This window comes from Chiloscyllium plagiosum, chromosome 30 (assembly GCF_004010195.1).
Source record: "Chiloscyllium plagiosum isolate BGI_BamShark_2017 chromosome 30, ASM401019v2, whole genome shotgun sequence".
Taxonomy (NCBI): domain Eukaryota; kingdom Metazoa; phylum Chordata; class Chondrichthyes; order Orectolobiformes; family Hemiscylliidae; genus Chiloscyllium; species Chiloscyllium plagiosum.
In genome coordinates, this window is record NC_057739.1 from 36,524,137 (window position 1) to 36,540,308 (window position 16,172).

The following is a 16,172-nucleotide window of genomic DNA, read 5'->3' on the forward strand; positions in this document are numbered from 1 at the left end:
TAAAACAGAACAGTGAAAGAATTTCTTCTCCTAGAGGGGAATGAATGTCTGGAATTCTCTACCCCAAAGGGTTATGGAGGCTAGATCACCAAAAGCAATTAAAGAAAAGATAGACTTTTGAAATATCGTGGAGTTGAAAGCTGTAATGAGCTGGCATGAAAGAAGAGTTGAGGCTTGGGCAGATCAGCCATCAGTATGATGAATGGCAGGCAATCTTGAAGGGGCCATATAGCCTTCTCCTGTTTCTTATGTTGTAATGAAATAGTAACTCCTTTTTGCCTTGCCAACTAAATCCCCTCTCCAACCACCTTTCTAAAATATGAATCATGAAAATCAAAGCTAAACATTTTCACTACCTCTTGACCAGCATGGATCAGAGGCCAAATTTGCTGCACATTGGGTGCATTTACTCACAGTAACAGCAATGTATTCTTTGGCTTTTGTATGTTTCTCTGTTGCTCCCTCTGAAATTTTAAGAGGCTGTTATTTACTCATACTATTTGTCCACAGTTTTGAAGTTGGTGCTGGTTTGATAAGATATATTCATGATTTAATTAAGAGCTGTCAGGTTATTTGTTTGTTAAATAGAACAACATACTGTGCCAAAAGTGATTCATTGAAACACTCTATGTATATCACATTGAAAATTACTTCTACATATTTCATAGACTGCAGTTGATTGTGAGGTTACTATGGTAACTGCATCCTCCATCACCCTTGGCTCAAACCTAGCAATTTCAGATGTAGGGATGTAAGCTTTTGTTTTAAATCCTGGGTCAAATGTGGTTTTATTGCTGAATATTATTATTATTCTAAAGACAGGAGAGTGTATTCACCCTGGGGTAGAGAAGGAGTCTTGTATATGGATGGATGGATCATTGGATTGACTGAGGGTAGATAATGAATGAAGAGGCTAAGTGATCAGCCTGCAAAATTTAAATTAAAACTCAATTTTCAGCCTAAGGGTCACAACATGGATTGCTGAAAAGGCAGACAGTATCAGAATAGAGAGTTTGGTCATAAATAAAAGAACAGAGCAGTTTACTACTCTGTGAGCCAGTCAGAAATGATGCAACAAAAGCTGTTCGTGTAAACTTCTTCCACAAGAAGCATTTTGTTAACAATGTACTGGTTTTGCGTTATTGATTTCAGTGCAACTCACTACAATAGGAAGGCAAGGTGAGGAATTTCTTTTATTCATTTGTAATACAAAGTGGAAGTGTTGGAAACAGTATTTTTGCTGCTTGTCCTCGTCCTTACTAATCACTCTCACATAGACACCACACCTAATGCATTGCTGCCACCCAGTGCTTTTGTTACCCATTCTCCAACGTCACATTATATTATCCCAGTGTTGCAGACTCCCTACCCTCAACAACCCTGCAACCTAGATGAACTATAAATGACAGACTTGTAGAAGATCTAATGGGAAGGATAGTTTACCCAGTTCGAATGATATTCTCTGAACTGGTATGAAGATTACAGTTAAAATCTAATGGTTTGGAAATCTGGCTACAGTTTAGTAAAGGAAAATCATCTTATTCACAACCTTGTGCCAGGAGGTTGTACAGGAAATTGGTGAGGCCAATTTTCGCATACTGTGTACAGTTCTGGTTGCCTTGCTATAGGAAGGATATTATCAGAACATTTTTCCAATGTAAGTACATTCCTCCTAAGGAGATGAAAATTGCATATGGCATTCTACGTGTTGTCATTCCAGTGCTCTTTAATGCTACTGCCTTGCAGTATGCAGATGACCCAGCATGTGTGCACACTAAGAAGCTGAACTACAAACAATCGTTGATGCATTCACCAAGGTATATGAGAAAATGGGCCTCAGACTAAACATTGAGAAAATAAAGGTTTTCTACCAGCCTACTCTTGCCACACAACATTGCCCCAAAACAATCAAAATCCATGCAAGTCCCTTGACAATGTAAATTATTTCCAGACCTCAGGAGCCTTGTCTCAGTGTGAGGAGACATTGATGATGAAATCCAATCACAAATCTAATATACAAGCATTGCCTTTGGACATCTGAGGGACAGAATATTGGAAGTCCGAGATCTCAAACCCAGCACCAAACTCATGGTCTACAGAGCAACTGTGGTCCCCACCCTTCTGTATGCATCAGAAACACAGACCAAATATAGCAGACACCTCAAATCCCTGCAGAGTTATCACCAGAACTGCCTTCAAAAAATCCTGCAAATCCATGATAGGATAGACTTATCAATGTAAGTGTCCTCTCCCAGACCGATACCCACAGTATTGAAGTACTGGTCATTCTTGACCAACTGCAACGATTTGCCATTGTTTCTGCATACCCATCATGAATGTCCCTAAACAAATGTTCTACTCTGAGATCTGCAATGATAAACAGAGCAAACAGTCCAAGGGCACCCTGAAAGCCTCCTTACATAAATACAACATACCCACCAACACTTGGGAACTGCTTGCCCTAGAACTTTGTAAATGGTTGAGACCCCACGTGGCACTCCACTGGCTACAGCTTGCTATCCTGAAAATGACTCATTTATTTCAACTCTTTTTTTCTTCTCAGTTAGCCAATCCTTTATTCATGCTAATATATCACCTCAACATGTAAGTTCTTAACTGGTGCAGTAACCTTTCACATGGTGACTTATCAAATGTCATTGCAGATCCAAATATACTGCACCGATTGGTTTCCCTTTTAACCATGCTGCTTGTTACATTCTCAAAGAACTCTTAACAAATTTGTTAAACATGATTTAATTTTCAAAAAGCTGTGCTGACTCTGCCTGATCATATTATGATTTTATAAATGCCCTGCCACTCCTTTTTCTTCAAAAAAAAAGGATATTTGCATTTTCCTAACGGATGTTTGGCTTACAGCACAAAAGCTTGCTGCTTTTTCTTCCTCCTTTCTAGGTTTTTCCATTTGTGGTTTTCTAATCCATTAGGAATTTTCCAGAATCTAGGAATATTTGAAAGATTAAAACAATACATGCATCATCTCTGCAATTACTTCATTGAAGATCCTAGGATGCAAGCCATCTACAAGATGCACTGCAGAAATCTCAAAGGCTACTTAGACACCACCTTCCAAACCCTGCAACCATTAACATCGAGAAGGACAAGGGTGGTGGATACATGGGAGCACCCTGCAAGTTCCCTTCAAGCCATTCACCATCCTGACTTGGAAATATATTGCAGGTTCTTTTGCTGGGTTAAAATCTTAGAATTTTCTCTCCAATGGTGTTGTGAGTCATCCTACAAAATGTGAACTGCAGTTGTTCAAGAAAGCAGCTCACCACCATGCACTCAAGGGCAAATGGGGAAAGGGCAATAAATGCTAGCCCAGCCAGTGATGCCCACATCCTGTGCAAGAAGAAAAACAATTGGGTCCGGGGATCTTGTCAGCTTTTAGCCCCAGAAGATTTTTTTCTTAAGTAATTGCGATTGTTTTAAGTTTCTCTCTCCCTTTTCTTTCCTTATTTCTGCTACTCTTGGAATGTTTTGTCTTCTTCTGTGAAGATAGATCTAAATTATTTGTTCAAAATCGGTGCCATTTCCTTGTGTTCCTTCTTAACTCCCAGTCTAACCTTCTAAGGGATTACTCACTTTCATTTACCCCCTTTTTTATATACTTGCAGAAGCTTTTTATGTTTTTATATTCTTTGCTAGTTTTCTTCCATGTTCCAAATTTTTTTCCCTTTTACATTTTTTGTCATCCTTTTATATTTTCCCAATCTTCTGGCATATCATACAGTAAGATATCAGGTTTATATTTAACACCAGACTTTTAAAATAAGAATATAACAGAATCAGAGGTCTTCCCCGAGAAACTGAAGGGATTCTTCAGCCTTGCAGTGATGTTGAATCTCATTTCTGCCCTTTTCATAAAAGATGCTGAGTGTGTGGGATTGGCCTCCCCTGCCCTGTATATACAGGGCCAGCAGGTGCAGTATAAATGCTGCAAATCACCAGGGACTGATTGCATTACAGTAACTTCCTGCCACTGTCGATATTTCTTACTCCGAGTGCATCTCTTTCTCTCACACATTCATACATATAAAACACACACACACACGTGGATTAGTCCATTTCTACCACGGCAACAAATTCGTCAATTTCCATAATTTAATATTATTGCAAACCAAGAATCAGCCACTCTGTCTTAGCGCCTCTTACTCCCTCTCTGCTCTAATTTATTGAAGCAATCACAGCATTTTTTTTCTGCTTGCCATCTTTATATCGCTGCATACTGCTGGGGGTGGTGAAGGTGAGCTGTGTTATGCGGGGACAAAGCTGAAGGCTTGCGGTGAAACGCATTGTGTAGAGACGCAACGGAACCAGACATTACCTCATCCTTCTGCAGCCTCCTAGGCACAGAGTGACGGGGGAGGGGAGGGATGGAGAGAGCTGCATGAACCCAGGCTGTGTCAGGTGCCTGAGTATTAGTAAAACCTCATCTTATTCATTCAGCTTGATTAATATTCAGAGCAGCATCAAACACAAAGAATATGTCTTGTTAAAGCACTTGCAGCCGCACCTATTCTCTTAATTTATACTGAGTGTCTATTAAAATATATATTGCTGCTGCCAAGATGAAAAAGGAGCAATGTAAAAATCACTCATAAACTGATGGATTGCACTTGTTTTTAAAATGTGCCTTACTTGATAAACGGCATGATGTTTAGGTTGACTAATGGTCCTAATTGCTATCCTGCAGTCTATGGGAGAGCAGTTGAGGCATGGAAGATATTTTAGATTTTATATGAACACAGCACCATTACACCATTACAAATATTTATCACTCTCTCCTGCCACCACTCAATCTCATCTCTAAGTTCTTCCTCCAAAGGATATATTTGTCTTCTTGAAAAAGAGAGTAGGATTCTAGGGGATCCTAGCTGATAAAATGACTTATTTGTAGGAAAAGATGGCATAGTCTTTGGAAAGTCTCCCAGTATGTGATCAGTCCATCTCTATTCCTCCCCCTTGTCAAGTGACCTTCAGCCCCCATTATGTTTCCCACTAAGACATTGCTTAGTTCTCTGTCCCTTCCCATTGGGCACTTACATTTTCTTTAGTCCAACCTATCCCTCAGCCCTGAGGAATTGCTTATTGTCCATTCTTTCAGCCTGGCATTCTTCCAATTGTCTTTGCCAATATTTATTCCCCAAGAAACATCAGTTAAAAACAGATAATCAGGTCATTGTTTCATGGTTGTTTGGGGGGGACCTGGCTGTGCACAAATTGGCTGCCTCATTTACCCACATAAGTGACTACGCTTCAAAAGTACATAATTGGCTGCAAAGCATTTTGGCACTTGATGAGGTTGTGAAATATGCTGTACAAATACAAGTAATTTCTCTATACTATCTCCAGCATGCTGTAGAAGGTGTTTGCTTGCTGTTAAATATACTTTTAAGGAATATGTGGGGTGATAATGAGAGAACAACATTCCTCCACACACTTAACTGAGACAGGCGCTGTTCCCACATCCCACATGTTTCTAGTGGGTATGAATTAGGACTGTTTTATATGGTAATGAATGGCTGAATTGAAAACACTCATCATTAACTGGGACATGTAATTATCAGGAATTGGCTATTGTTTTGTCTTCCTCCTGATCTTGAAGAGCAATGGGAAAAGCTAACTGATAAGCAATTAATTAGAGTATACAATTAAACACTCCGGAATACTAAAATGTGTAACTGGGTTCAAGGGGATGGATTTTATTAGCAGGGACGTATTAGACGCTGATCCATTCAAACTGCACCATTCAAAAAGGGTTGCAAGGGACATTACTTAATTTGTTGTTTGAGGTTCAAGGGTCACAGTTCAGCCCTGTTGTACAGGCGCACAGAACATGTCACTAATGACGAATCAGTTGCCTTAGAGGGAACTCCGCATAACAAATAATACATTCAACAGGCCAAGCACAGGTCTGGTATCCAGCTGTTCAGCTTTGTAAAGTGTGATACAAATGCCATAATAAAACTAAGATAATAGTCCATTTCCCCACGGACGAACTTTAAGACACAGAACAGCTTCCATTTGCTCAGTTTACACTAATACCAGCTTTGGATCAATCTTGCACAATGCTCAGCTGTCCAAAGTCTTGATTTTATGATAGGATACAGTATACATGATGAAACATCAGTCCATGATCTCAGAATTTCAGAGCTGAGCCTCAGAATTCACAGAAGATGTAGCTATGTATTTGCCTTTTATTGAAGCATCTGCCCTCACAATGCAAATGGGGGAATCCCAAAGCCTTGAAAACCACATACAATATCAGGTACTTCTGCATTGTTCGCAATCCAGACTAATGACACCAAGCTCCCCCAGGTATCGCCTTGCACATTTCTCTGTTATAAGGTTGCTGGGTAGATTAGATTTTAACGAGGCAATACTGTATACAATTACATAGTGCACTTGATATACTTAAAATGTCCAATGCTACTTCACAGAATGTAATCAGACAGAATCAGAGGAGACTGAACCAAAGAATGAGATATTAGGACAGGTGACAAAAATCTTGTCCAAAGAAGCAGCACCTTCAAACTGGAAAGAGAGCTGGAGGCAGTGAAGTTTAGGATGGGAATTCCAGAGATTTGGATCCAGATGGCTGAAGGTGCAGTCACTAATAGTGGGCTGAAGGAAGTGGAGTATGCATTAAACGTCAGATTTGCAGGAATGCGGAGTTCTTGGAAAACTGTGGGAGAGGTCACAGATATGGGAAGGTGTGAGGTCATGGTGGAATTTGAACAAGAAGATAAGAATTTTAAAATTGACATAGCTGCTTTGACATTAGTTCTGGGTATCCTACACTTTACATTGTATGTAGCCTAATTTCAGGGCCTATTTCCTTAACTCGGTCTGATTCTGGCATAGAAATAATTGACTGCATGGTCTCAGTTTTTGTGGTGTGGATGATATTTCAACTGAAGGATAAGATTAGATTCCTTACAGTGTGGGAACAGGCCCTTCAGCCCAACCAGTACATACCGACTCTCCGAAGAGTAACCCACCCAGACCCATTTCCCTCTGACTAATGCACCTAACACTATGGGCAACTTAGCATGGCCAATTCATCTGACCTGTACATCTTTGGACTGTGGGAGGAAACCCACGCAGACTCGGGGAGAATGTGCAAACTCCACACAGACAGTCATTTGAGGCTTGAATCGAACCTGGGTCCCTGGCGCTGTGAGGCAGCAGTGCTAACCACTGAATCACCATGCCACCAGTGTAGCCAGTTCAAAGAATTTTAAATCTGATTCCTCATCCTGCCCCAGGTTTTGCCTATTTTCTTCACTCCTCATTCAAAAGTGATAAAGATGGTGTAGAACATTGACAAGTTAGTGTAATGGACATAGACAAAGGTAGAGTAATGGGAGCTAAAATTCAATGCAGAAAAAGTGTGAAGTGATTCGTTTTGATATAAAGAACACAAAGAGGCAAATATAAAATACGGGATACAGCATTGGTAGAAGAGATACAGCAATAAAGAGACTTGGGCACAGGACAGTTTTTGAGTGTGGTTAATAAAACATTCAATCTCCTTGGCTTTATAAGTAGAGGCATAAAATTCAAGAATAAAGAGGTGATGTCAAACATATATAATAAACACTGGTTTGGCCCCAACTGGAGTACTGCATCCAGTTCTGGATGCTATAGTTTAGGGAAACATTAGAGAGAGTGCAGTTAAGATTCACAAGAATAGTTCCAGGTATGAAAAACTTCAGCACCATACATAGATTGGACAAGTTAGGACTGGATTATTTTCTTCAGAGAAAAGAAGGCTGAAAAGAGGTATTCAAAATCATGAGAGGTCTGGACAGAGTAGATAGGGAGAAACTGTTCCACCTGTGGAAGGATCAGGAATAAGAGGATGCAAATTCAACATAGTTAGAAGCAAATTAAAGAAGCAAAGGTGACGTGAGGAAAAACGTTTTTACACAGCAAGTGGTTAAGATTTGGTGTATGCTATCTGAGACTATGGTGGAGTCAGGTTCAGTCAAGGCACTCACAAGGAAATTGGAATAATATCCAAAGGTGAAAATCATGCAAGGTTAGGGGGAGAAGGCAGGAAGGTGTCACTTGGTGAATTGTTCATTTGGTGCAGACATTATGGCCAAGTGGTCTCTTTCTGTGCTGTAACTATTTTGTGATTCTGTGATGAGCCACTTGAGCTGGTTATACAGCTGTAGTAAATCTGGTAGGAGTGCCTGACAGAGATCTACAGTAAACTGGAGTGATGATGCTTCCTCGGAGGGATTGTACTTTGCCTCACTTGCTGACTACACAACAAATGTAGTGTTGATGTGAAGTGAAAGACTTGGCTGCAATAGTTGTAGCCTCAGTACTTCTGACCATCTCTGAGCCCCTTTCATTTCACTCCTTTTTTTACTTCTTTCCTTGGTGTACCATAGTCTGTAATCTCTTCAAGGCTTTTTCTCTTTCACTTGATCATTCAACCCTTTATTCATTTATCATTTCTTCATACCAATTTTCAGCCTATTCTTTCTCCACCCTCCTGAACATCTGATCTGGCTGCTAACAGGAGCCTGATGATCGGATCTCACCCGTCTCCTGGAAATCATGACTAGCAGGAGAGCTGGGTAAAGATAAAACATTACATCACCAGTTGACCTGGATTTGTCCTGTGGGCTGCGTATTTGCAGCCACAGAAACAGTTCTGGGGATCATAAAACAAAAGAACTGCAGTTGCTGGAAATCAAAATCAAAAATCAGAATTCAGAAATTGCTGAAAAAGTTCAGCAGGTCTGGTTGCATCTGTGGAGAGAAATCAGAGGTTAATGTTTTGGGTCCAGTAACTCTTCTTCAGAGCTCAACACCACAACAGAATACATCATATTCATTCAACAGAATCAAAGGCAAACTGTCCTGGGTCAGCTAGTAAATCAGGTTGCAGCAGGTGAATGAGATAAATAAAAATTAATGCCGTCACCGCAAACACTGATCAGCTAATTTCAGAGAAATTCTGATTCAATACATTTATGAGGTCCTGGTTATACTGTGATCCCATTTATGTAATGCACACTTCAGTATAACGTATTTTCCTTATAATACCCCTCATTGTAAAAACAGCAGACACACCACACTCCCTTTATAAAACACATCCTTTTGTACAAGTCTGAAACTTAGACTGCTCCTTCAGCACACTCTTGTTGGATTTAAAAAGCCTTTCCGACACTGGAGATTACTCTTCACAGCACCATGAGCAAGGATATGACAAAGGATGTCTGTAACTCCTTCTGTTCCAGCAACCGGAGTAAATATCTTTTGATACACTTTGATGTTACACACTTTTTCCCAGAAAGACGAATGCAGAGAAGACCTATTGTATTTATTTAATTTCCTAAATTAGAGGGAAGTAACTCCCATTGATAATTTTTTTCTTGGTATTTTTCTTAATTACATTTGATACTGCAGGTAAAAATAAATTTAAGTTTAAACATCGCTTTTTATGACTAATGGAGCCAGATAATGGAGAATATTTACCTTCAGGAACTATTTTGCACCATTGCATGTTTTATTATCTATATTAATGTTAGTTGTTGACCTAGATTACTCTCTGAGTTTATAGTGAAGCATAAACCAGCCCCCAAACTCCTGTTGTCTGAGTGACAGAGTTTGTGTGGAAATGTTCTGCACCTCCTGAATTGTCTCCATTGGAATGTATTCTCAATGGATTAGCTATTGGAAAGCCAAAGTGTTCTGTGTATTAGTCTGAAACTTATCAAAAACTGACAAACGTCATGGAGGATTTCTCTCTGTCAGGCTGAGTATACTTTCTCTGAGTTCCTATTACTTATGGTCTTACTTGTGAATGGCTGATCATTTGAAATACAGGGAGCCCAAAATGTCAGTAATATCTGTTCATTTTAGGGAATTGTTTCAAGTAGATATAGACTTTGTCAAAGCAGGATTCAAAACTTGTTTTTAACTCATTCTTGAATATGAGTGCCACCAGCTTTGCAAGAATTTATTGCCCATCCTGAAATGCTATTAACAAGGTGGTTGTGAGCTGTCTTCTTGAATTGTTACTGTTCATGGGGTATTCTGACAGTGTTGTTAGGAAAAAGGTTCCAGGTTTTTGATCCAACAACAGTGAAGGAACAGCAACACGATTCCAAGTCAGGGATATTATGATTTATAGACTGATTGTAGAATTTGGTAAAGCCAACAGATACTACAGATCAGAACTGGGTGATGGGCATTGAAAACAAATTGCAGTCAATAAACAGAGCATAATTCAGAGACTACAAATTATTGATTTTACTAGCATCTCGTTTCTCTTATCTCCTGCAGTTTTCAAAAGACAAATACATCCTGGATTCCAGCCCTGAAAAACTGCACAAAGAGTTGGAGGAGGAGCTGAAACTGAGTACCACAGACCTGCGGAGTCACGCCTGGTACCATGGACGCATCCCACGGGAGGTAAGTATTATTGAAGAAATGACACTTCATATTATTTTTGTATTCATGAAGAAGAGAAGAGAACTCTAAGCCTTTTCTTTTATATTACAGTGCAGGGTATGTTGGAAATTATTATAACAAAGGATGTTATGTATGCTGGAGAGTATTATATCAAAGAATATAGTATTCAGCATAGTTATCAAACAGAACATTTTGCAAAATATAATTTCAGTAGCTTCCCCAATGTGTTGTCATTGTTGTATGTTTTAAAGTTGAATTATATAGTTTTGTCAGTTTATACCTTAGTGTAGAAATCATGCTCCTTCCTCTATATCTCCAATCCCTTTTAGACAGCTGCCAAACACTCATGAGTTCAGGCTCCCCCGGGGGGGAAAAGGTGGTTGGTAGAGAGTTAAGATGCCAAAGATGACAGCCAAAAAAATAGCAGAGTTTCTAGCTTTTGTGAATGTCAGAAAACAATTAGATGACAGCATTCATTGGCATTTAATTTTAACATTTTGCCTGGAAATTCTTTTGGCCAGCTCTGAAATGCATGAGTGGCTTAATGCTGGCAACTTGGTTTACACTGCGGCAGACATTTAGCTAAAATGCAAATATTTGAAAACCCAAGTATTTGGGCCTGGATATTTATGTGGCAAGTACTGTGTGCTGACCGACTGGAATCAGCACTTTCTACACTAAACAGCCTTTACAATTCTGTCAAAATATTTTGACTCTTCAATAGTTGAAAATTTATTTCTCCAGTCTATGTACTCAGTCCTCTTTAGGATATATGTCTAGATTTTATGTTAAGTCCACAGGGCTTGTAAATATTGTATAGGCTTCCACAGTATTGCATTAGGCAAGATACTGGAGTTGCACTTCAGCACAAACATTCAGCAAAAGATGCAAGGGAATTGGAAGGGCACCATCATCAAAAAAGAGGAAAACAAATCTGCTTCTCTTTCCTACTGGCTTTAAAAAAGAAAATACAATTGCTCAAGCCTAAGGATAAGAATCTTCAACAACTGTGTCATGTGTATTGATGCCAAAATCCTTGAGTAAATGGAAGTCATCCTTCCGATTCTTCTATATATAGTTTAAAACTTGGACTACATATAGATGCCATTTCAAGGCCTTGGAGAAGTACCATCAACACTGTGGAGGCAGATTCTCTGCATCAGCGAGGAGTTCAGGCATACTGACATTAGCAAATGTAAAGAAGCCAAGAGCACCATCATCAAGGCCATGATTATCTATAACCAATTCCATTGTCCTAGCCACATGCTTAGGATGCCCGAGTTCTGACTGCCAAAGCAAATCTAAGGAAGGTAGTTGAACAGGAGGAGGATTGAGAAGTGCTTCAAAGACTCCCTAAAAGCTTTCCTTAAGAAATGCAACCTAGACATCTATATCCTTGCTCAGAAGAAACTGACTTGGACGGAAATTCCTGTATGAAGGGACGCAATTCTTCAAGTTCACTTATTGACGAGGAATTATGGAAAAGAAACCTGAAAAAGGAATGTCAGCAGACTCAAGGCCAAGGACAAATCTCACATTCTGGAAACACTTGCTCTAGGATTGGGCTCATCAGCCACACAAGGACCCTCAGAGTTCATGACCAGTGACATGGAATTTCCTAGGTGGATGATCTTACTCATTAATGAGTGATTGCCAAAAAAAACAGAAAAAAAATTTAAATGTATATATTTATGTATGTTTGTGATTTAATAAAATTTAAATGGACAAAAATTAAAATAGGAAAATGCAAACTATTGTACTTGCATATTATTAGGAAGGAATGAAAAAAAGATTTGCATTTAAATAGTGCTTTTCATGACCACTGAATATCTTAAAGTGCTTTACCAATGAAATACTTTTTGAAGTATAATTACTGTTGTAATGTAGGAAACATGCAGCTACCTGGTTGGAATAACTAAAATGAAGTTGAAAGAGACCATGGTGCCTTAGTATAACCAGTATAAACCAGTAGTCAACAAAGTCAATGAGATATTGAAGGATATTACGCACACTAAAGAACACCTGAGAGAACCTTTGCATAAACATTATTATGCTTTTGGGGGTCAATTAGCATAGATGGCTGGACAGCTGATTTGTGATGCAGAGTGATACCAACAGCATGGAGTCAATTCTGGCTGAGGCTACCATTAAAGACTCTCCTTTTCAACTTTTTCCTTCAAGGATTTTGGTATCAGTACAGATAATGCAGTTGTTGAAGATTCGCATCCTTAGGCTTGAGCAATTGGATTTTCTTTTCTACAGCCAGTAGGAAAGAGAAGCAGATATATAGTGAGCCTCAGCATAAACCACCACCAATCATCACTCTCTCTCTAATGAGAGAGAGCCCATGATCCGGTAGGACTATGGCAACTTTACCTTTTATTGTGCTTTGATCAGATTCCAACTCTGAGATATGGGGAAGAACAATGAAGTAATGGAGTTGTGAAGGAAAAATACAAGACTAATCCTGAATGTCAGGGTCTTAAGTCATAACGGAAGAGTGGAGGACCTTTGGCCCTTTAAGTTTAAAAGGAAGCATTTGAGAAGTGATCTTAATGAAATAGGTACAAGATTATTCAGGGTATGATAAAGGTAATTTTAGAAAATTATGATAAATTTGACAAATATGAGAAAAGGATACAGTTTCAAACTAGGAAAAGGAGAAATTTGATATCAAGACTGATAAAGATTTTTCTTTCATACATAAGTTATTTATAAAAAGATCTTTCTTTCATACACAAATTATTTATAAAAAGAGTGGAGTTTCAAATAGAGCAGAGCAGGTGAAAGCTTTAGAAGTTGAGGGAACAACTGGTAGTGTTGAAATGATAGAACAAGAGGGTTTCTGTGGATTGGTAAGTTATGATGGATCTAATTGTCATCTTCCTCAGTAATTATCTTGTGATTTGTAAAGATGCTCCACAGTTTATAACAATATTCTTCTGGCCACTATTTTATAATTAGAGTAAATTGGTTACTATCTCCTGAAGCCAAAGAATGTAAGAGAATTTGTCTGACATTTATACACTGAGATGGCATAATTTTTAGGTGTAGTTCCTGTTCTCAAAATTTCCATGATTCAGTTAGTGCTTTCAAGGTAAAGCATTTGACAAGGAAAACAAAAGTCAGTTACCGGAAATGAATCAGATTCAAAAACAAATTGAAATGTCAAGGTGATAGCTCCCTTGAGTACTTCTATGAATATGAATTGAGCGATCAAGAGAGATAGTCACCTAAAAGCCGAGTAAACAACTGCAATAGATTTTCTGCTTTTCCCCTGCATGAAAATAGTTTGACATTTTTACTGCTGTGTGCATTACTGACATAAATATACACCACAGAGTGGCGCGTCTGAGGCACAGCTGACAGCCAAACATGCAGTTAACTTCTCAGTTTCTTCAACTATAATCCTTCATTATATGCTTGTTTTTCTATGAATTCTGTGGCCATCCAGGCGAGATGCAAAATGGTGGAACAAACTGTTTCTTTAGGTACCTGCATTAGTGATGAATGCTGACAGGTCAGGTACAGCTCAATAAAGCACCTTCTATTCTGCTCCAACAATGTGTCAGTCTCAACCATCTAGTGTACCATTCTGGCATTGTTCCATTTCTTGTTTAGGAAAGCTGTATGATCACAAACATGCTTTATAATGAGAGGTTGCTGGACAGTGATCAGGAGCAGAAATGCTGGCTGATTTTCCCCAACTCCTGATGTACAGATATTAAGGCCGATGGTAGCACAGCATAAAGTGCAGGTGAAATGTGAGACTTCCCAAATTTGTATGACTCGCTACCACATGGAGAGCCATGATGGCTGAATCTTACAAGTTTTGGCTAAGCGTCAATTTTGTTGTGTTTCATGGAAGGTTTCTCTCTATGAGGCCTAGTGAGGTTTCTCATCACAGCACACAGCATCCCAAATTTACCTGTTTAACTATCCACTATGCATCTATGATTCCCCTGAAGTCCGATGCTAGCCCGATTCTACACTCACCACTGAAGGAACTCACAACTCATCGGATCTCTTGGAATAGACTGACACTTCGGGAGCCAGCACAATCTTTAAACCCTGGCTGAATACTTGACAAAGCACTGGCATTGTAGATTTGACTCTCACTGGTAAAACAGCCCCAGCAAATGCTGCTCATAGCACGTAACTGGCACAGTTGAGAGTTTCTGGCACATGCAGCTCCATTTTCTTGCCCCTGTCACTGTTTAACCAACTAGTCACATAGCTTACTTGTCGTTAGCCACATCCCATTCTACTAACCTCTCCATGTCACCACTACTCTGTCCCTGATTCCCATTGCAGACCAGCATCTTATCATTTATCCAGTGGGATACTGTCAGAGACCGGCAAGCATTTGGACAGAGATGAGCTTTTCTTCATCTAAAGTGAACTGAAGCAAAATTAACAGAATCTGCAGTTTTCCCCCACAGTGCAAGTGAAATGCTGGCATGACGACCAAAGACTATTTTACAGTACGCAATTGTCAGCCACATCTACTGGAACTGGATGTTAGTCAAGTCCTGTCTGACATGTTAGTACCTGATGCAGCTGAGCACTATCATGCACAAAGAGAACTTCCTGTAGCTTAATGTCTTTGTCCTCTTCCTCAGAAGACAGCTTCTGCTCTCCAATTTCTCAGTGTCCAACCCATCATTCTTGTTGCCTGCTTCAGTTATGGAGAGCACAGCATTCCAGGATGATGTGGCACACTCTATTTGGAATATATTGCAGGTCCCGCCTATGACTGTTCCAAGCAGCCCTATCGTCAACTCCATCATGGTCATAGTCTAAATAAGGCATCATTGTATTTGTTCTCACAACAGACAGGGGAGCTGCATAGTGGTGTCATCAGCCATGGTTGCAGTGGGTAGGCCATTTCCCCCCCAGGGAGCAGCCTTGTAAAGTATCTGAACCCTCAAATGCAACAGGTACACAAGGCATCTCTGGGATGTAAGGATTGTGGGCAGTTGCCAGGTTAGTGGGTACACAACTCCAAGAATTGAAATCTGCTCATTAATGGAATGGAAGGCCTTCCTATTGATGAACTCTGCACGCTCTCTCAGTGTTAATGTGTGCAGTTGATGGCATCTGCACCTGTGGAATGCCATAATTTCCAAATCCTACTGCCCAGATTGCAGCACTGACCTCATGATGGGGAAGCAAAATGGACCTGTCTGATTTTGCACAGAAGGCACCAGTCACTGTCCTCATGTATTTGTAGGTGTACAACTGAGAGATCTCACACAGGTTGCCCAATACACCCTGGAAGCAGCCAGTTGCATAAAGGTTTAAAGCCACTGTCACCGTCACAGCTCCTGGGAAAGGATGCCTCCCCTTCCTGTAGGTCTCAGCTCCTGATCTAGCAGCGGTACAATTCCATTATAGTGTCCCAGGACATATGCAGCCTGCATCAAAACTGCATCATGAGGAAATAGATTTAAAGATGAAAGACTCTGGTCCTCCTGTCAACCAACACATCCTGACATTCCCTATAGCTCCACCCACCTCTTGCATCTGCCTTCACCTTCTTAGCAAGGCAGCCATGACGACCAACATCACACAATGGCTGGGCCCATGGCTCCTGCTGGCAGGAACCTATGTTGGGAACATAGGGAACAGAACATAACAGGTACTTAGCACAGAGAAGGTTCAGTGCTGGCAAACCCTACAGATAATGGTGGCACACACTTCTCTATAAC

The 16,172-nt window shown here is 39.9% G+C and overlaps 1 protein-coding gene across 1 annotated transcript in view; it reads left to right on the forward strand.

Moving 5' to 3' along the window:
* LOC122564918 (SH2 domain-containing protein 3C-like) overlaps window positions 1-16,172 on the forward strand; it is a 47,744-nt gene that overhangs the window by 11,174 nt on the left and 20,398 nt on the right. The window contains exon 2 of the mRNA XM_043720389.1: window positions 10,333-10,461. Within this exon, the coding sequence (XP_043576324.1) occupies window positions 10,333-10,461 (129 nt within the window). The remainder of the gene's footprint in view (window positions 1-10,332; window positions 10,462-16,172) is intronic.